Below are 20608 nucleotides of genomic sequence, written 5' to 3'. Positions count from 1 at the left end.
ATTTTTTTTCTTTTTGTGTTACAAAATACAATTTTCAACATAATATTTCTGATGCATCATTTACAGGAAACTGATTTGCATGGACTAACAGTATAAACTACAAAAACACATTCAATTTAAAAGTTTCAAGAGTGGGTGCAGAAATATTTTGATGTCACTTTTCTAAACATTGTGAGATTGTAGACATTTTTCAACCATTTCTCAATATCCTCATGTAAAACAGACATTTATGATTTAAGTTTGTACAAATGCAGATCATAGTCTGGCTCTGGTGGTAGAAGTTTTTGATAGTACTTATTGATATTAGTGGCAATGTATGTGACGGCAGCACTTGCGTCGAGTACAGTATAGGGTGCGCAATATAGCAGTGACACTGTTCAATACAGATGTTTCACACAAACAGCTGCTTTGAGTCAGAACTTAGTAAAGGCGATAAAGTCACAAGTTTATATGAAGACAAAGATGTGCAGGACTGTTTGGCCTTGACTGAGGTATGTGCCATTTTAGTTACTGATGTATTATTGTATAATCTTGTACTAGAGAGACTTGAACTAAAATATACACTGTTGAACAGTTTATTATACAAGAATGCATCAGTCATCTATTTTATATGTAAAACTATAGTCAGAGTAACTATCTGACATTTAGTGTTGTGAAAAGTGCAATAAATTGAGAGGCATGAAGTGTATGTATGTATATGTGTATGTATGTCCCTTTCCTTGATTGTATCAAGAGGTGAAGATATGATAGAAAATGTGTCAGTCAGCTTTAAACCCAGATGGAAAAAGTCAAATAACTTTGAAATCACTGTGGCAGTTGAGCATTTCTGTCAGGACCAACTCATGCAATAAACAGTTTAGAGGCCCATGGCTCACATTACTCTTAAGCATTTTAAATTAAAAATGTAAGAGCACAATACTGAAACAAGGCTTTCGTATGAGATGAAGTGTTGTCCCTGTGAATCAGATAACACCTGATTTATTAATTCATATACTTATATCACATATCACATATTTAAAACAAGTTATTCATGTCAGATGAATGTGCTTCATAAATTATGACTTGTGATTACATGAGCCACAGATGATGGCTGATGGCAACGTTGGGGTTGGTGGTTAGCCGATGGCCTCAGGAAACCAGACCACAGACAAACAGCTAATTAAAGTTTGTAAGGTAAGAAGCTCGTTGTAGAAGAAACATGACACAGCTCTCAGGTGGTGGTATCTACATTACAGGAGGAATGCAGCAACAGATGAGACTCCTGCTGGTGCTGGTCTCACATGACCCTTAACATCACTGTTAAATAGGGTTTATTTATGACCAACCTTTAGATACAAAATATACATTTGTAATATTAACATATGAAAATATTTTATGTCATTTGAGTAGCTCATATTTTTCAGTTTTCAGATCTTGTCAACCAGCATAAGATAGATGATACACTTGAATCCAAGTGCTTTAAGTAATCACACTACTGCTGCCAGAGCTGATGTCACATTGTCAATAAAGTCAATAAATTCAGCTGTCCTCCCCCTGTTAAGTGCAGCCAAGAACAGAGGTCAGAGAGAGTTATAGAACTAAGTGAATATAATATGTAAAATTGGTCTGTAATCGATTTTTTCACTTTTGATAGTTGTTGTAATGCTGCTGGTATAAGTCGCAGCTCATGTGGAGATTGATATGAGAGGTTTCAGTTTCATGATACATTTTCCTTTAATTAAAAAACATAATGCATATACAAGTAATTTCCTAAAAGTCCCATTTAGTGCGTCACTGTCATATGTTGCTATTTTTTTTTTTACCATGATTAGAGTTTCCATGTGCAGTGAAACCAGGTGGTCACCTCAGGAGTAGCTTTACTCCTGTAGCCAACGTGGTCATGAATCAAATAAGCGAGTTGTGTCCTTGACTGAGGTAGAAGAAGTATGGTTGTTCCACTGACATAAAAAACACACATATTTCTATTCTACAACTGGCAAGACTGTAGTGAATTAGAGCACCCTTGCTGGTTTACATCACAAATGCACATGGTTCTTTTCTAAAGCTCTCCATAACATAAGACTCACTCTGTCTCATTCAGGTACTGTTGAGTTTGTTGGCAGCGTTTCTTTCACTCTCTCTTCCTCTGACTACTTTCTCAAGGTCAACAAGTTTTGCATGGAGGACTTCGGACAATTCATCATCGATGTCCATCTGAAAACACAAACACACAGAAAATTTGGATTAACCACATGTAAATAAAGCATCTTCAGCAGTGTATCACATTACCTGTCCACATTATCCCACCTCGCTCTCTATTACATGAACTCAGGCAGGATCTCTGTGACACTCATGGTCTCCAGTTACTCACCTGTCGAGCTTGAGTGTAGTTTGTTCCAAGTCCTGATGTTAGACTGTGATACTTTGCTCTTGGATCCAGAGACTCTGGCTTTTGGAGAAAGAGCCAGTACTGTGAAATGAACAAAAAAAAAAAAAACAGAGCAGGGATTCATGTCAATTCATGTGAGCGTTTTGTCTTCAGGTATGAATCCATGAATTATTTTCCCCCATGGTCATTAATGGCATAGTCTGTCAACGTACCAGTGCCTCTGCTCCGTTGTATGGTGTAAGTGTGAATGTGTTGGTGAAGATCCTAATCTGTGCAGCACAACAGGAAAATGTCACATGAGATGATTCATATTCAATTTAAATCATGTTTGGGAGACTTTGGTTAGGATGAACAAAATGACAAATACATAATGAATGAAAACATCACTCACCAACCACATGATGGGCATGATGAGAGTCCAGAAGAATGAGGGCAGGATCCCATAGGTCAGGTTAGTCATCACCAGTCCTGGGCATATTACAGAGGAGAACAGCCCCTGTCACGAAGAAGAGAAACATCCATCACTACAACAGACAAATTGGTAATGAAAGCTCACATGAAGCATTTGGAATAATTTATAATTTCTGTGTATCTTACTGTTGATGTGCTATATGTTTTTCATTAAAAAGCAAAAGAATAATCTGTCATTTTCTAAGGTCTTTAAGACCATACAGGTGGATAATGCTACAGAACTGCATTAAACTAAATTGGCAAATGCTGTCATGCTACATCTATAAAGTGGAGAGTGGTTTCTGTGTACATGCTCCATGTGGGTTGCAGCTAAGGCAACATTTTGAAGAAAAATTTCAAATGACATTTAAAAAATATATTTATTTCTTATTTTCTGTGTTGAACTGGGAGGAAATAAGGAGAACATACACTCCACACAGAAGTGCTGTGAGGTGAGAGTGCCAACCACTGTGCCGCCCTTTGTGGAGTTTTTACAGCATCCATTTTAGATCAAGATGACACCCACCTACTGTACATCTGAGACACACGCTAAGGACAAGGATTATGTCCCCCAAAGCCTGCACAAACTTCAGGTTGGTTCTGCTTGTGAACAACCAGCCCAAGTCCTGTCTGAGCTGTTTGGTGCTCCTTTCCTCCTCCCATCATCCTCCTCCCTTGTTCTCTTGTTACTAATGTCAACTCCCACTCAATACCCGGCCTCTATATTTTCATCTTAAAATAAATCATTATTATTCCTACAAGTATCACTGTTCTGAGTCACCTGACAGCTTCATCAAACCAATCAAGGACCTTGTGGGGAAACATTGGCTCTGGAGGTTTTGTTTCCTTGTTTGTAATCCATGTGTAATGTTGAATTGTCTTGTGTGTGTGTGTGTGTGAAACTTTGACTGAATCCTGATGTTGATGAAAACCTATGTCAGTCTAGCAGATGTCATCGTGAGTATCCAAGGCAACAACATCACAAAAGTGACAGCACACGGTTCGTTAGTCTGGCTGCCTTTTTTTTCTTCCCTTCAAAGAGTAGCGTCTGAATTCAAGAGGAAATATGGTTACCATGGTAACAGCAAGTGCAGTTTGGAGTAAATGGAGGAAACTCTGCTGATTTTAATGCGAAAACAAAAAACAAAAACAAAAACTTTGGAGTTGACACTATCACTATCAGATTATACATAATAAAACTATACACTGATAATCTTACCTAATCCAATATACTGCTTCAGATCAAGCAAGTTCCCAATTTTTTGACCTGTGTCTAGTTTATTTTAAGTGACTTAATTTAAAAATAAACATGTGGGGGACATGTGTCCATGTTGTACCAGTTCTTAAACTCAACTAAAGCCTCACAGGAAGTCATGTGTAACCCTCTCCATAAATCAAACTCACATTGTACTGTAGATATGTGTGCACTAGAGCAGTGGTTCCCAAACTTTTTGTGGCCAAGGCACACCAAAGGACAAGTAAAAATCTCAAGGCACACCTATTGTTCAAAATAGCCTTCATAACACGTGTTATCACTTATATCATGTAAAATATCTGTAAATGTGCATAATTATTTAATAATGCCAAATAAAATGTGACAAAGACAACTAGGCTACATTACTCACGAAATCATATTTATTAACGAAAAATTTCAAAAATTAATTTGAAACTTTATCAAATTAGGCTTCATCAAAGCAGCAATACAACCATTTAAACCAGACAGGTCACAATAAGGCAAAGGAAACTTTGCAAAATGTCATCACAGAGAACTGTCAATGCAAGGAAGCTGCACTGTCTATGGTCCTACAAATTGATCAGCATTGAAACATGTTGTGTGAAATATGGGGTTCTCTTTGAGGATTTTTTTTTTAAGAATTGTTTTTAGGTATAGAGTTTGCCTCCGTATTATGAAATGAGCGCATACAAAGTACTGATAGTAAATTAAAAATAATTATTTTTTGTGTAGTTGTATATTGCAATAATAATGTATGGTTGTCACAAAATCCCACGGCACACCTGGACTTGCCTCACGGCACACCAGTGTGCCGCGGCACACCGTTTGGGAACCACTGCACTAGAGTCATCTGGTATATATTTCCTTCCGAACTAACAGTTTGGACCAAGACTGCATCAACGGATTCACTGCAGTTATGTGAGTGTTGTTAGCTCCTCTCTCCAAGACCGTAAGAAGGACTGGACTCTTAGCATGTCAATACTGTCAATACTTTGTGTGACAGACAAACCTGGTTGTTCTTGTTCCTGTTGAGTGCCAGGCTGAGCAGGTCTGAAGCATACTTGGAGGAGCTGTAAGGCTCCGTCCCCTCTCTGTGCTGCATGTCCTCAATGCTGAAGGCAGAACGACGGGCGTTGCTCGAGGAGGTCCACACTATCCTGGATGTGTGGCCTGTTTGACACAGCAGAGGCTCCAACTCCCGTATCTGGAACAAAGACATGAAGATCAGGTCCAAAAAAAAAAAAAAACAGATGTGAGAAAACATTTAATCTACACTGCTTCATGAAGTTATCTGTTGTATTGCATAAAGCCTATTATGATATTCTCAATTTGTTATTGCATCAATGAATACATTCTCAGTAGTACTACAATCGCAAAATGTAACAATTTGGTAAATTTACATTTTATATCCTGTTATATAAGACAATAAGTAGTAAGTAAGTAATAAGATAATGTTATGTTACATTATGGGATATATAATCATAACCTAGTCTTATATTTCTGTATGCGCGTGCTGCGTGCACAGTCTTCAGACGTACCAGAAGAAAATGACCAAAGAGGTTAGTTGCAAAAACTTCCTGCAGTCCATCCGAGTTGAGGCGGTCTTGTTGAGTTAGAAGACCCTCTGCTGTCGCAAACATGTTAATAACATTCCTGCAGTGAGAAGGTATAATATTAGGACAGACACAGCATGCACTGGGCCAGCTCACTTAAGCCAAAATTAAAAAGGAGCAAATCAAAGCAGTGTAAACTTACCTGGAGAACAGGCCCTTGAAAAAAGCTTTGATATCCACTTGTGGATTAGGCATAATTCCTGCATTTAGATACATAAAGTCAATTCTGCTGTACCTAAAGAAAAACACACACATGCATCAAAGATTACTGATGTTTAATTCCATATTTACAGTGGACTGAAACTGAAACCATAGAGAGAGGAGAGCAAGGAGCAGTGTCACGGTTAACACGGTGAGTTGTAAAGCCCGTGTATCAAAGGTTTCTCACCTGGCCTTGACCTCCTGCGCAGCTGAGAACACCGACTGCACGGAGCCCACATCCAGGTGCAACAGGTCCACATGTGCGTTGGTGTGAGAGGTCAGCAGGGCGGAGCGGGCAGCCTCGGCCCGCTGCATGTTTCTGCAGGCCAGGCACAGGCGGAGCTGGCTGTCCTCAGTCAGCAGCCTCTCACACAACGCCAGGCCGATGCCGCTGCAGACAGAGAGAGATAGACAGATGGCAAACAAACAGAGTCATCCACACATGTAAACGAACTTACACAGTGGAGCTGAGTGATCATTGCTCAGACTAAATAATCTAACCACAGAGGACCAAAATGAAGTAACAATACTGGAGGATGAAAAGATGAAATCAAAAAGAAAACATTACTTTGCAGTCAACAAAGTATAGCCTACCTCTACACATCATTGTTTAATTTGTGCACAAAGTGGCTTATAAATAAATATGACAGAGTCGTCAGGTCTCACTTCTTTCAATAACATGTAGCCTAAGTGACTCTGTAAAATAACCATATACCTCTCAGCAACACTAACATACGTATCTAACTTGAGCATTTCAGTGCTGTCATTTCAGAGATAAGGATGTAACATCTGGAGACCGACTGACCAGTGTCCTCGTGGCCAAGTTATCCAATAGGCTTCTAACTGTGTACAACTGTTAAATCTTTACCGCTATCTCTTTATATAATTCTTGTTATATTAAAATGTACATTTTTCGGACCATGTGGCGCACGTAGAAATAAAACAATGTCCACACGCTCGTGTGACTAACAAACCGTTGTCGTTATAGGCCTACATGTTGTCATATACATGTGTTTCTATGGACCTACCTGTTGGCGCCGGTAACGATGACAACCCTCTGCATGTCTGTCGGGAGTTAACAGTGGCTCTGGGTGGAAGCGGGACCGTAATGGAGCCTGAGACCAGGTTTACTTTCCTCTGACCGTGGACGTACCGGGACTCGTCTCAGCCCATCGTCCGATTCCGGTGTACACCCGCAGCAGCCTATATGCTCGAGCCTGTGCGTGGTGTGATTGGATGTCAGCAAACAGCTGGCCAATCAGCTGCCACTACGGAGAGCCAGGAGGCCCAAAACTGGGAAAGAGCGCAACGATTGAAAGCGTCTTTGTGCAGCTTGTGTCTAAAAACTCCAGTATGTGAGGAAAAGGACCAACAGAGAGGCAAATATTCATATTTCTTTATTTACAAGACTCTTTGGTTTGACAGCTTTTAAAAATCTTTGCTTTTCTCTATGCTTCAACAATATACAGCTATTTTCTCCTGCAAAAGGATATAAACATGTTTGAATAAAGAATATAAGAGAGCTTCTGCAAGGTTAAAACACATTCTCATCCAGAAAACAGTCATTATCGTTTCATTCATGTTAAAATTACAAATCAAAAACATAAACACTGATAATGGACAAACAACTGACATTCTCTTATATGTGCAACAGAATTAGATGTAAGTATTAAGAAAAAAAAAATCACATCTGCGTTTCAAAACCTAGGATTACCTTGTATTACTCTATAAATACATAGCTTTAGGAAACAAAAAGGAAATAATAAATACAAAGAGGTGTGAATACACTGAGTGAATAGTGCTGTTTAGCTTCATATCTACAATAAAGGTCTCTGTTCAAGTGTATACCCTGCCTTCATTTACTGTTATTGACAGCATGGCAAGCATGTATAAAACAAATGGAAAACATTTTTATTTTTTTTGTTTTCTGACTCCAGATGATCTCCAAATCAATCCATACAGAAAAGAGAAAATAAGAGACAGTGCATGGCAGAGAGAAATGATACGTCCCATCTGCTATGCCAGACTTTCTATCAGCTGAGTGTGCATCTCCTGAAAACTTGGCCTCTGCTTGGCGTTCCTCCTCCAGCAGCTCAGCATCAGATCAGTGTAGACTCTGTCAGGACAACATGGCGGCTTTGGCAGGTACACCTGGGAACGGGAGGAGATATATTGATGTAGTATTGGTGAAATTTTGCAATACATTTATTGCAAATTTGGCACAAATGAGCTTGTAATTTGTGCTTTACCTGTGTACACAAAGCATACTTTGGAAGATTAGTTGTAGTTGTGTGCTGCTCACCTGCTTGCCCTGGTCTCTGAAGAACTCGCCTGTGTTTTCAATGACCTGCTCGTCAGAGAGCTGGGAGTAGGGTTGCTCCTTACACAGAGTCAGAATCTCCCACAGAGTCACACCGAACGCCCACACATCACTGGCCATGGTGAATTTACCCTGAGGGGACAGACAACTTAAACAGCAGTCTGCCAAGCCACATAGATACAGGATACTGGACATAGATACAGTATTACAAACATATTATTTGTACATTTCTCATACACCACTACACACCGATCTGCCCAGCACTCACCAGTAGGATGCTCTCCCAGGACATCCAGCGGATGGGCAGAATGGCCCGGCCCTGGATCCTGTAGTAGTCTCCTCTGTACAGGTTTCGACTCATGCCGAAGTCGGCTATCTTTATGGTGTAGTTCTTACCCACCAGGCAGTTGCGGGTAGCCAGGTCACGGTGGACGAAGTTGAGAGAGGACAAGTACTTCATACCAGATGCAATCTGCACAGCCATCCCAATCAGCTTACTGTAGCTAAGATCACAGGGCAACACAAAGACAGAGCAGTCATGAGTATAGTGCACTTAAAGGGATAGTTCATTTATTATGAAATAATAATGTAACATAACGTGACAGAGTTGTTTTCACGGCAATTGCATAGCCGAAAACTACATTCCAGACACGGCTGCTGGGCGGAGTGATTTCACAAGCAAAAGTAGGCCTAGTTCAGAGTATTTTCTTTGTGTGTCGTAATGTTACATAATTATACATGATTATTCCATAGCGTGGTGAATGTGCAGGTCACAACTTCTCCATGAGAGCTGTTTGGAGTTGTTAGATTGTGAATTTTATGAGTTTGATAAGGGACAGGGGACTGCTGTATGTATTGTTACCAGAGCTGCTTGTGTCTCTGCCCCACAGATCTCAAAACAACATGCACCCACAATTAAAGGTTATATTACCCTATACTCCTATGACAGGGATTATGGCAATGGGTGAATTTGCAAAATGTTGAACTATCCCTCTAATAATCCTTATAATAATTTGATGTGAGGATATGAGCCTACCTGACCATGCTCTTCTCCTCCGTCTCCTCTTGTTCTGTCTTGTCTTCATCAGCAGCCTCCTTCAGCCTGAGGGTGCACAGGAACTGGTTCAGGTCTCCATTTTCCATGTACTCAGTGATCATGCAGAGCGGGTCTGTGTCCACACACACGGCCAGCAGACGGACAATGTTGGGGTCCCTCAAACGAGACATGATGCGGATCTCCTTCAGGAAGTCGTTCCTGCAGCACATCAGGGACGAAAATGTGTAATTCACTGACTGACGACTGTATGAATAATGAAAAATAAAAAAAAATAAAAAGATATTTTATACCTTGCGTTCTTGTTGGCGTCTTCCCGCAGTGTTTTAACAGCAACGAGCAGAGGTGACTCATTGTTTCCCTCTATAGACAAAACCTCGTCCAAAAAGTCCTGCATGCCCTCCGCCTCACACAAGTGGACCTGTATAAAATCACACTTCATCACTGCACTTGGCTCCACTTGAAACCATCTGTTCGATGCCCCTAAGTGTCGGCTACTTTTCAGCTTGTTCTGTAGTGACTGCATTTCATACTCTTGGTGCTTTTACCACAGACCAACATCTATCATTTAGTTTTTAAACTAGAAAGATACATCAGTATAACGACGGCAAAGAGAACACACTCCGATGAATCCAATAACCACTTCCATGAATAATTTCAAAAATTCCAAGTCAGTGCCAGAAAACATTAGAGTGACAAAACGGGAAGTACTTCTCCAAACTGGCCCTCTCCCAGTTTCTCCTTGAAGGTGAGCTTCTGTCTGGGGAACTCTTTCATGGATGAATCGGTGCCAGCGAAGAGATTCATGTTGACGGCCGTGATGGAGTAGGTGCCGCTGTCTGAAGACTCCTGCAGGCTGATGATGTCTGCCTCCGCATAGTGGGGGGCACTGTCTGAACCGCAGGCTGCCAGGGCTCTGCAGGAGGTGCTCGGTTCTGAAGTTGACCACACAAAATCACACGCTCCAGCAGCTGAAACTCTAGAAAACCTCTACTGTATTTTTTTCTCAACCATCTTACCAAGGTGCTCTGTGGACTGAGCGAACTCTGGCAGTTTTCGGATGAGGCGCGAGGGCTCCTGATAGTCAGCGCAGAGGGGGAAGATCCTCTCGTAGGTGGAGTTGGAGGTGGAGCCGCCCTCGCTGGACAGGGAGGAGTGGTGGAAGGAGAAGGCCTGGGTCTGGACGGCCAGGCGAGCTGTGAGCTCGTCGTCCAGTATTCGACGAGAGGCCTGTGGGAGTGAGTTTGTGAGAGCTGTGGTCAGTTATATGAGGTTAATATCAAAGAATCCACAAAAGAAGACCTCCCTCTCAAAGTTAGAGGTCAAGGATATTTAGGAAGTGATAAACATAATGAAATGAGTGTGTGCAACATTTCCAACCACAATGTGGACACAAATAAAACCCATTGCCCCCAAACAATTCACTTCACATGTAAAAACACATTAGGTCTTACACTGTTCTATGTCAAATCTATATTTAGTGTAGGCCCGCCAGTTTCTAATGGATAAATTGTGTTTCAGAAGTTTTCAGTGTTTTTTTTTTCTTCTCTTCTCCTTTTCTTTTCTTCCTCTCTTCTCGAGCAGTTTACCACAGGGTGCTGATAGCATTTCTTGCTTGCTTTAAACGGCTTGCTGTGGGAGCTCACAGGGGGCTCACTTCAACTCATACAAGCCCTTTTATAAAAATAAGAAATGCAAAATGTAATTTCCTGTCCTCCCACTATGATGACATTACTCCCCTGCAGGCAAACCTGAACTTTGACCACCAACTGTTTTGTCTTGGGTCATGTGTATAATTGTGTATAATTGTGTATAATTGTCCAGCTTGTTCACAATTAAACAAAAAAAAAAAGTGTGTTGTCTCTCTTCACCTTCTCAAGCATCTTTTGCCACACCTGCCGCCACAGGATGATGACTATGATGGTCATTAGGATGGCTATGATAGCCACCAGGCAGCCAATCAGGATCCTTGTATTGCTGTCATCCACTTTATGGAAAGGATCATCCCCTGTTAAAGATGAGAATATAGCTGGGAGACGGGACGGATTTGATTTATTCCATCACAGTACAAGTTCTTATTAAAGCCTATCCCAAAATAATTACATTCTCCACTGAATAATCCCTGTCATGTTTCATTACAACTAGAGCATAGAGAGACATCTATCTTCATGGTAATTAGTCAGTGTTGATGCCACCACAAGGGGGCACTGTTTAACCAAAAGAAAATCCTTTTACACTGAGATGCCCTGCACTTAAATCACAACACGTCACAGTGAGATTCATGACACCGAGCCAAATGATTTCATATTATAAACGAGAGATCTTTTACAAATTAAAAAAAACCATTATCACCTAATAATAACTGTGGTTGATTGAAGATTTCAGAGTTGGCCTATGTTTTCTCCACTGCCTGATTGTCACTTTACCTACGTTAAAAAATATGCAAAGGGACTGGCCTCTGACCTGGAAGTGTGTTTGTGGGGTGTCCATGTTTGCGAGGAGTCAGAGACGTATTATACACCGCCGAGCCTGTGAGTGAAAGAAACAAGTTTATATGGTCAGACAGCAGGCAGATAGCAAACCAAAGTTTTTTGTTTTTTTGTTTTTTTGTTTTGTTTTACCTGACTGGAAGGCCACCTCGCTGAACAGCATCCAAAGGTCACTGAAGTGGAAACGGCATTTGATGGCGCTGGCTGTGCGGTCCCCAAGGGGCACGGTGACAAAGCGGGCGACTTGGCTCACGCGGTCAACAGTGGGCCTCAGAGTCACCGGATCGGCCTCCCACTCCGAGCCTGAGCGGAAGTAACAGGTGGCCTGCCTGAACATCCGCACCCCTCGACTAAACATGTTGTTGCAATGCACCTGTGGAGGCGACAGGGGACCACACACGAAAACATGATTAAAACATAAAATCTGCGTCAGTTATTGGGTTATATATCTGCAGGGATGATGACATTTTTTTCCCCTCTACTGAGCAGGTGCTCAAAATGGACAGAGTTTGAGGAGGGAGATGATGTAAGAGGAGGTGCACTGACGACTCATCTGTCTTGCCGTGCTCTCGCCGGGGAAACACCATCTCCCCTCTCTGAATTCCTGCCATAGCACTTACCCATGAGAAATGGCCTAATTATACAGAAAATGTCATTTTCACACGGCTGTGAGATCTTGCATCATTTTACAACTTTTATGTCCCAATAAAATTTGCGGCTGCATTAGAGGATGGGTGCTTGCCCAGTGTGGCACAGCACAGCTCAGTTCAGTCCAGTGTTGACTCAGCAAATTTGTAAAAAATATTCCTCTTTCTTCACTATGAAGCGAAACTACCTGAGAAAGTTTCCCCGAACCCCCTCACCTTCATGGAAGTGAAGTTTCGGACGTGGTCAAACTCAAAGATCATCTCTACGTAACCTTTGGGGAAGCTCTTGTTGTTCCAGCCCACATAGTCGTAGCCCGGCCACATGCCGTAGATGTGGCTGTGGAGGAAGTCATCAAGACCCCAGGTTCCATCCGTCAGCTGGCCGAGGCCCTTTGTCAGTCTAGTGGAGGGGATAAATGTATATATACTGTGTCATTTTGAAAGATCTGAAACTTTCACACTATTTTAACCCTCCCCACAATGGCATCCTCCCTTAGTTTTGAGGAATATTAGTATACTGACAGGAGGTAGTACGTAACACCTCTATAACTGTGGTCTAGGTCTTTCTTTTGAGAACCAGCAGTTAAATCCAGACCTTTCAGCTGATGCTCCGTTATACACAGAGTCATTGAAGTAGACATCCAGCCCTCTGTAGATCATTTGGTGCCCATCTGGAATACTGTAAGACATCAGGCCATCTGAAAGGAGCAGGTCAACCAATGATTAACTTCAACTATGACCCATGATCATATTTTACTTACAGAATGCTTATGGAATATTATAGCAAAAAAACGAAATTGATTATACAAACATCAACAACAAAAAACTGGATATCTAAAAAGACTGGATATCTAACATAAACTAGATGTTGCTGGATGTGAAGAATTTAACATAATAGACTAACCCAGCCATTCACAGCCGTAGAGCTCCACTCTCATACACACGATCATGGAGTGATCTGTCACGGGCATGAAGCGGACAAATCGAGCTATGATGGGAGGCTCCAGATCCTTCAGCACCACGTCGTATGCGTTCCTGTTTCCCTCGATCACCTGGCAGAGGAGAGGCAGATTACACCAGACTGACAAAAAGAACTGAGAGAAAGCTGTCAGAGATGGACATCTAACCATGTGAGCATACATCGTGTTATTGTTGTGAGCAAAAACCTCTTCACTCTGCAGAAATGAACTTAGATTACTGATTGACAAAATTGCCATGTGTAGCGTTTTATCATCATAAATATGTGATGGTCAAATAAATTATGAAACCGGCTTGGTGATCTCTCTCTATCTCATGAATTTCAGATCACATTTTGGTACGAGTTTTGCTGCAGAGAAGACGATGTCTCTTGGCTTCCTCACCAGAGATTGAACAAAAACAGCAACATGCATTTGAGTATCTCTCTGTATGTAGTTGGATAATTAGAATTATAATACATGAATGGATAACTAATATTTTACTGTTGGATTATATCTTATAAGGTCATGATGTCCGTCTTGAGCCGGTTTACTTCGCCTCTCTGTCACTCCCCATCCACCCACCAGATGCCTAGAGTCTTTCCCACTGGTCCCTGTTTCCTGATTCCACGTTTACTTTCTTCCCCACCCACTCACTTCCCTGCTTCCTCATTAACCCAGCCAGTATTTAAACCTGCTCGTCCCACCTGCTCACCGCCAGATGGTGCGTTGTCTTCCATGGTAAACACCTTTGTTTCCTGCTGTCTGTTCTGTACCCGACTAACACGAAAATACTCGAGTAAAGTGCAACAACCGTAAGTAGGCCTACAGTACATCACTGAATGTGCTGAGTTATTGTAAAACCACAGTCTTTCATTTTGCTTCAGTGATTATGACAAAGTTAAAGCAGAAGTAAGTGATATATTTGTGTTAATATAAGTCTTAAATAGTTATATCTTCCGACAGCAATCACTTACATAGAGTGTTTGGTCTGAAACACGGGTCTGTCAGTCACTCTGCTCTGCTCTGAGTCGAGGAGAAAACATTTATCGTATCCTACAGTTTTTATCCAATGAGGAGAGAGAACGGCATGCAGGGCTGTGTGTGCAGCCAAGGGACGCCGTGAATGTGGTGACGTAGGGACGAGGACTGTTATGGTGCGTTCAAGGAAACTTGTTTTTTTCCGACCTGTGAAGTCGTACCAGTTCGATCTGGTTTATAGACTGTACAAAAAGACGTACTGATACGATTTCACGGGTCGGAAGTTACGAGGGGCCGTTATAGTGACTTTCACCGGTAAAACAGGTCGGAAAAACACGAGTGGGTTGCCTGGAACGCTACAAAGTCGTAAGTTGTGACTTGAAGCTGTAATTTATGATTTCAAAAGCCTGCCTGGAACGCAGCATTAGCGAAAACGACCGGATCACTCACTTCTGCTTTAAGTCTCTAAATTTATGTTATAATGATTGAAGTTGCCAAAATACAAACAAAACAAAAATGGCCACTTTGATTTATTTTGCCTCTTTATTCTATAACCACTGTGCATCGGAGTGTCGTATAGTATGTTCTTTGATTTAGGATGACGATTCATACTATTGTACAGATTTAATTTAAGTTTTTGTTGACTTGTCTTGTCTTATTCATGTTGTGATTGTAAATGTATGTTTTAAAAGTACTGTTTTTAAATGTGGACCACAGTAAGACTAGCTCTAGCTAATGGGGATCCTCACAAATAAACAAAAAAAAACAAATACCTAGGTCTTGATGTGAGACAAATATTGGTAGTACCTTGTATTTGAAAGCACTGGTTCAAAATGTTTGACAGCAACTATAAAACTGGATGATATATGAATTCAACCATGTGTCAAAGGCCCATCATCACAAACACAGTAACATGTAGCCCTGCTCACCTGCCTTCCCTTCCTATCATGCCAGCCCACCCAGTTGCTGCCGTCGCGGCTGTACTTGATCATGTATCGCTGGGCAAACTCATTACCCATTCCGTCGGCATGGCGACCTTGGGTTCCCACCAGTGTGATGAAGTGCAGCGAGCGCAGGTCCACCTGGAGATACTCTTTGAGGCCGTCCGGCTCTGACATCATGTCAGGGCACCAGGCCCCGTCACCGTCTCCGTTGTCAAAGTCCAGTCTGAAGAGGAGGAGGACACATGAAAGAGGAGACGGTGATGAGGAGGCATGAACATCGAGAGGAGGAGAGGAGAGATAGAGGCAGGTATAAGGAAGAGAGAAAGTAAAGTCAACGGAGTGCCTATGTGAGACGGAAAAACTGGTGAATTTAATCTACTGCAGTATGCCTGATCTTTTCTGAGTTAATGAATTCATATCTGCATGAGAGCAACTCTGACTACTCTGTATTGCCACTGGTCATATTGTAAAACAGCACTGTAATTATTCAACATGCAGTCAGTTCATCAAACTCTAACAGATGCAGAGGTTCAGATTAAACCAAGCTAAGCAGCTGCTGAGCTTCACAGATCTGAGGGTGGTATCGTTCTTTTCATCTCAAGCAAGAAAGAGAATTAGTTTATCTCCCAACCTAAATCCTAACTTTAACCTAATGCTGATTTTATATTTAGTTCATTCTTCACCTTGGGAAGAGAAGCAGTTAAAACAATCAGCAATGTTGTTGCTCTGTTTGTAATCTGATAATTAAGAGCATGTGATTTGAACAAAAGAATTATGGTCTTTTCAACCCCACATTTTCTAGAGAGAGAGAGAGTTTTCTAGTGGAAAAGAAAATCTTCCGTGCATGCAAGATGTGACGAGGCCAGAGCAGTGGTTAGTTTGAAATAAACAGAGGAAGAATTTGGCACCACCAGGGCACCACACAGGAGTTTCAATTAGAAAGAGAGACAACTTTACATATGATTGTCACTGTGTTTGCTGTATAGTGATATGTATACGCATAGTGCTCACCCAGTGGAAAGGATGTGGAATTGAGATGAAATAAGAGAAATACATAGACATACCTGCCAAATCGTGCAGCCGTTGACTCAGACCACTGACTGGAGGCAGAGATGTCCTCGTCCTGGATCTGCCCGCCGGTCATCCCAAGAGGATAGCGACACATTTCTACAAATGCACAGAAGCATCACTGAACCTGATGTGCTGCTCATATTTTCAATATGCCTACAAAAAGTTGTATTCTTCCACATGCCATGTGAGTGTTTATCCTTATTGTGTATTTTCAGGATGTGAGGAGGTGAGTGTAAAGTTGTCTGACCACGTCCCTTCTCCCCCCCCTTGGTCCCCTTCCTGCTGCCCTGCAAGGCCTCCAAAGCCAAACAGAGGCATCAGTGTGTAGGTGCCAGTCTAAGCAAAATGAGAAGGGAGGGGCCTCGGAGCTGCCTGCTCTTCATTTTTCAGTCCTCCTCATAATTTCTACCAGAGACACGTGAGAGGATTTTTTTGACTTTACGAGCATCTGGTGTCTATTACGTCTGTCCCCATCTACAAACTTCATAAGTTTGACAACAGCAGATGCTATATTTTAGTGAAATATGATTCAGTGGCTGTACTCTGCAGCTGCTCACTGCATCCTCTTAGTGTTTATTCTCCCCATCACTACCTGGTAATTAAGGGACGTCTGTGTTTTAGTCACCTTCCCACTGAACTCCTTGACATGTGCTTTGAGAGAGCAGAAGAACAAATAAGCCTTTTACTGTGCAAATATCCAACGTGGAAAAGTCAAATGAGTGCATATGTGTGTGTGTGTGTGACAGAGAGTGAAGGTGTGTGTGTGTTACCTACAACTAGCCTAATTTTTTTTTCTGCGAATGCCCCCCGCCTGTGAAAGGTCTGCCTGTTCTGAGGATATTTGCTGTCTGACCATTAGGTAAACCGCATACACACACTCTCATAGGCGCGCACACACAAAAAACACACACGTTACATTCTTGCATTTTAAGCCCACCCACCTAAAATTGCTTTCCTTCTCCATCTTGTCAACATACCTATCCCTCAGGAATATAAAGAGGTTATTTTAAGCTTGAATATGACATACCCAACTGGACTGGCTCATACCTCAGGCTCTGAACACACACCATGAACTAAACTCAGCTTGTTCGATGATCATGGATAGCTCAACTGCACGTGCAATGAGCAGGGTGGTTCAAGATGGATGTAAAAGACAAATATCTACCTGGGTTGACTTGAGCTCTTGTGATGGTGGTGGCCAGCAGGATGAAGAGGACATGATGTATGACCAGGTTGACCTCCATGACGGTCCACCTAAAGATGACAGGATGATGACAGATCAAAAAAAAATTTTTTTGTCATATATCTCGTATATGATACTAATACATTTTATATAGTGTAAGACTAAGAACACAGTGTTTATTTAGGATGAGTCAGATGATTCAGAGACTTCATCTGTCATGTGCAAAAAATGTACTGAAATGCAGGGTGGCATATTCTTAAGTCTAATGCATGATATTATATCATAATAAATATGATAAAATAACAGCAATGAGATTAAGAAAAAACTGCAATTAAAAAAAGGAAATAGAAAATTAATCAAAATTCAAAGATCAAAAATCACTTTACTGTGGTGGCAACATTTCAGTGATAGGTAGTAGGAAGTTACACGTGCTTGTTCAAAAGTGAAATATCCCCAAATCTCTGTTGAGACCCACAGTGTTAAATGTAGCTACACACAGACTCCCTTGTAATCCACAGTCCTGCTCTCTTACACAGCACCTACAGTATGAGCTTTTATTTTATTTACCTTGTAGAAGCCACATGAAGCTCTCAGAGACTTAAACCTCCAAGCTCGCTCTGTTAACTTTGACCACTGCTCAGAAAGTGCACTTACTCTCTTTCACGTGGCGCATTCACCAACAAATTGGTGGTAGAGTAGTTCTGTGCCGGCGTGATGTGGGCTTTCTAAGAGTTCAAAGCATCTTGCTTCTTCTTACAAACATTGAAGGAAATAAAGGAACATCAAGCACTAAATGTAACATTCTGAATCACACCAGTAATGGAAAACGGGAAATGTATCTTTCCCTGGAGTTTTTAGCAGATGATCACTGACTGACTTTCTGGTGTCAAAGCTACTTTATAAAGTGTTTAGAATCAGTAAATATAATACAAATCCAACTAAAATATTTAATCTAACTTATCCTTTGTATTCCTTATACTTATTATGATGTTATTAAACTTGTGTGATGTCACTCTATACTGAGCTGAACCGACACAAACTGACTTGACAGTCAACTTGGACACCAGGGTTAATATTCACGTAGGAGAAAAATATGGAGACTTACTTTCACAAGTTCTTCTCTCGTTATTATGAAACCATCTGTCTCAGGGAATATTCCACATCTACTGTGAGTTGATGCATTCAGCACAGCAAGTTGCTGACCTCTTCGTCTGAAGGACTTTCTGGGTATGGAAAAAAAATGAGCGATTGAGAGAGTGAGACGGGAAGAGAAAGAGAGAGAGAGAGACTGAGAGAGAGGGAGAGAGAGAGAGAGAGGAAACGGAGGCTGATGTAACAGTCTCTCTGGCTGGAGGAAAGAAGGAGAGAAAATAACACAGTTGGGACGTTGAGATGAAGCCAGGATCCCAGAATTCCACCTGATCCACAAATGGTTTCAATTATGGCCCACAAAGGCAGCTGAGAGCAGCAGTTATCTGGCAGCGTCCACCAAGAGCTACTGACAAAAACAGACTGGAGTTCATTTTCCTGCAGAAGAGAACTTGCTAATAACTGAAAAAGACATGATTTTCTGGAATGGAAAAACTATCACATATACAAAACAAGATGAGTCATGCCTGGTGTCATGCAGGTATAGCAGTTTGCCTTGATTATTAAAACATGTTTCAAATCACTGAGAAGGTACACAAAGAGAAGAGAAGTTGGTCACTTAATAACCTGTAACTGGCTTCAACATAACACTGAACATGTTTGACAGTCAAACTGCTGCCACAGCAACACACATGACTTCCTTCCTTTCTGGAAAGAAATTGAAAAAATAAGAAATATAATGATTAAAGACGTCCAGTGTATATTTAAGGCCACACACAGTAGGTCTGACACCATAATAATGTTTTTACATATCTGTGATTCCCATCTTGATAAAAAGAAACTTTTGTCATTGTAAAGTAATTCTTGTATGAGAAGCTTGCACTCGTTTTAAATGCATTGACATTGACATTTTGGAAAACAGGCTATGCCAATTTTCTCTCTTAACGAGAGTTAAATGAAACAATATCTGCATGCTGATAAAGTCGGTTATGTCATTTCCATTCAATTTTTCTCATCTTACCTTGCTCACTTAAGCCAATAAGCTGCTGGGTGAACTAAAGTTTGATGTTTGGTCTGCAGTGGTGTATTTTACTGCCTTGGTCCAGGCTAGAGAAACAAGATACAGATAAACAAGATAAAACAAAGCTAAACTAAGCTAAGCTATAGTTTAAAATAAGTTAAGCTGTTGTTTTCACTAAATATTTAGGCTACTGTACGAGAGTGTCTATCTGCCCTATAGGAAAGAAAGTGGACAATTACAGTGTATTACCAAAAATGTCAAAAATATTCCCATAATCATGAGAAATAGTCCAATCATGAAATATGACCGTCGCTCAATATTAGAGCAGACAGTGATGGAGGATCGCTTTCTCCTCAGGAAGACACTGAGAGAGAGAGATTTAAAGATTCATGAGTCATCATAAAGGCTGCTGACTGCCTCAGGTGTTCATGGATAATGAACAGAGACGGAGACTGGTGGCTCAGACCCACTCACATCTGTAAGGGAGCTCAGTTATCCTGCAAACAGATGGTGAGTTTAATGAGAATATTGACAGGCATCATAATGTAGACTAGGGTACAGAGAAAGCAGATAATGGCTAAGAGTCTTTGGAGTAAAGGAACTGCAGCATTTCATTTCAAGCTAAATGCTAATGCTGATATGCTAATATATTCACACTGACAACGCTAATTAAAGTTCCACATTTGTATCTACTGTGTTGCAGTGCTGTAGAGGAGTTTCTATGAGGCCATTTAGTTTGCCATGTGACAATGTATACTTAGCATGCAGTTATACACAAACCTAGTTGGCCACATGTTGTTTATTTATGAAGTGAAACCTTCTGCAGACGTCAAAATTGTTCATGCATTCCTGTGATTAATTTGAATTTGGAATTACCAGTAGCCAAGGACAAACCCTAGAAGCAAATGTTTTGGGAATTAAAAAAAAAAAAAAAAATCTACCTGCAGATTTCCAATGTTCAGGTCAGCCTCCGAACACATGCACTGT

General features: G+C 41.1%; 2 protein-coding genes across 2 annotated transcripts; both read right to left on the bottom strand.

Moving 5' to 3' along the window:
* Positions 1-723: 723 nt before the first annotated feature.
* Positions 724-7038, bottom strand: LOC311000473 (3-keto-steroid reductase/17-beta-hydroxysteroid dehydrogenase 7-like). The gene is made up of 9 exons (XM_083991196.1): positions 6895-7038; positions 6054-6257; positions 5808-5900; positions 5591-5705; positions 5062-5256; positions 2760-2864; positions 2581-2637; positions 2351-2449; positions 724-2193 (listed from the first exon to the last, which is right to left on the bottom strand). Exons 1-9 carry the CDS (start codon positions 6927-6929, stop codon positions 2077-2079), a joined length of 1020 nt encoding a protein of 339 aa, XP_083847322.1. The 5' UTR covers positions 6930-7038; the 3' UTR covers positions 724-2076.
* A 704-nt stretch (positions 7039-7742) lies between these two features.
* Positions 7743-18796, bottom strand: LOC311000438 (discoidin domain-containing receptor 2-like). The gene is made up of 17 exons (XM_083991153.1): positions 18617-18796; positions 17494-17582; positions 16322-16424; positions 15243-15480; positions 13281-13428; positions 12972-13074; positions 12593-12776; positions 11862-12102; positions 11704-11769; positions 11112-11248; positions 10260-10470; positions 9952-10175; positions 9534-9661; positions 9223-9441; positions 8455-8689; positions 8169-8318; positions 7743-8017 (listed from the first exon to the last, which is right to left on the bottom strand). The coding sequence occupies exons 2-17, from the start codon at positions 17570-17572 to the stop codon at positions 7883-7885; spliced, it is 2601 nt and encodes an 866-aa protein (XP_083847279.1). The 5' UTR covers positions 17573-17582; positions 18617-18796; the 3' UTR covers positions 7743-7882.
* Between the last annotated feature and the right edge of the window lie 1812 nt (positions 18797-20608).

Source organism: Trachurus trachurus (genome assembly GCF_905171665.1).
Source record: "Trachurus trachurus genome assembly, chromosome: 17".
In the NCBI taxonomy this organism is placed as follows: domain Eukaryota; kingdom Metazoa; phylum Chordata; class Actinopteri; order Carangiformes; family Carangidae; genus Trachurus; species Trachurus trachurus.
Note: the sequence above shows the minus strand (reverse complement) of the source record. Positions and strands in the feature narration are given on the sequence as shown.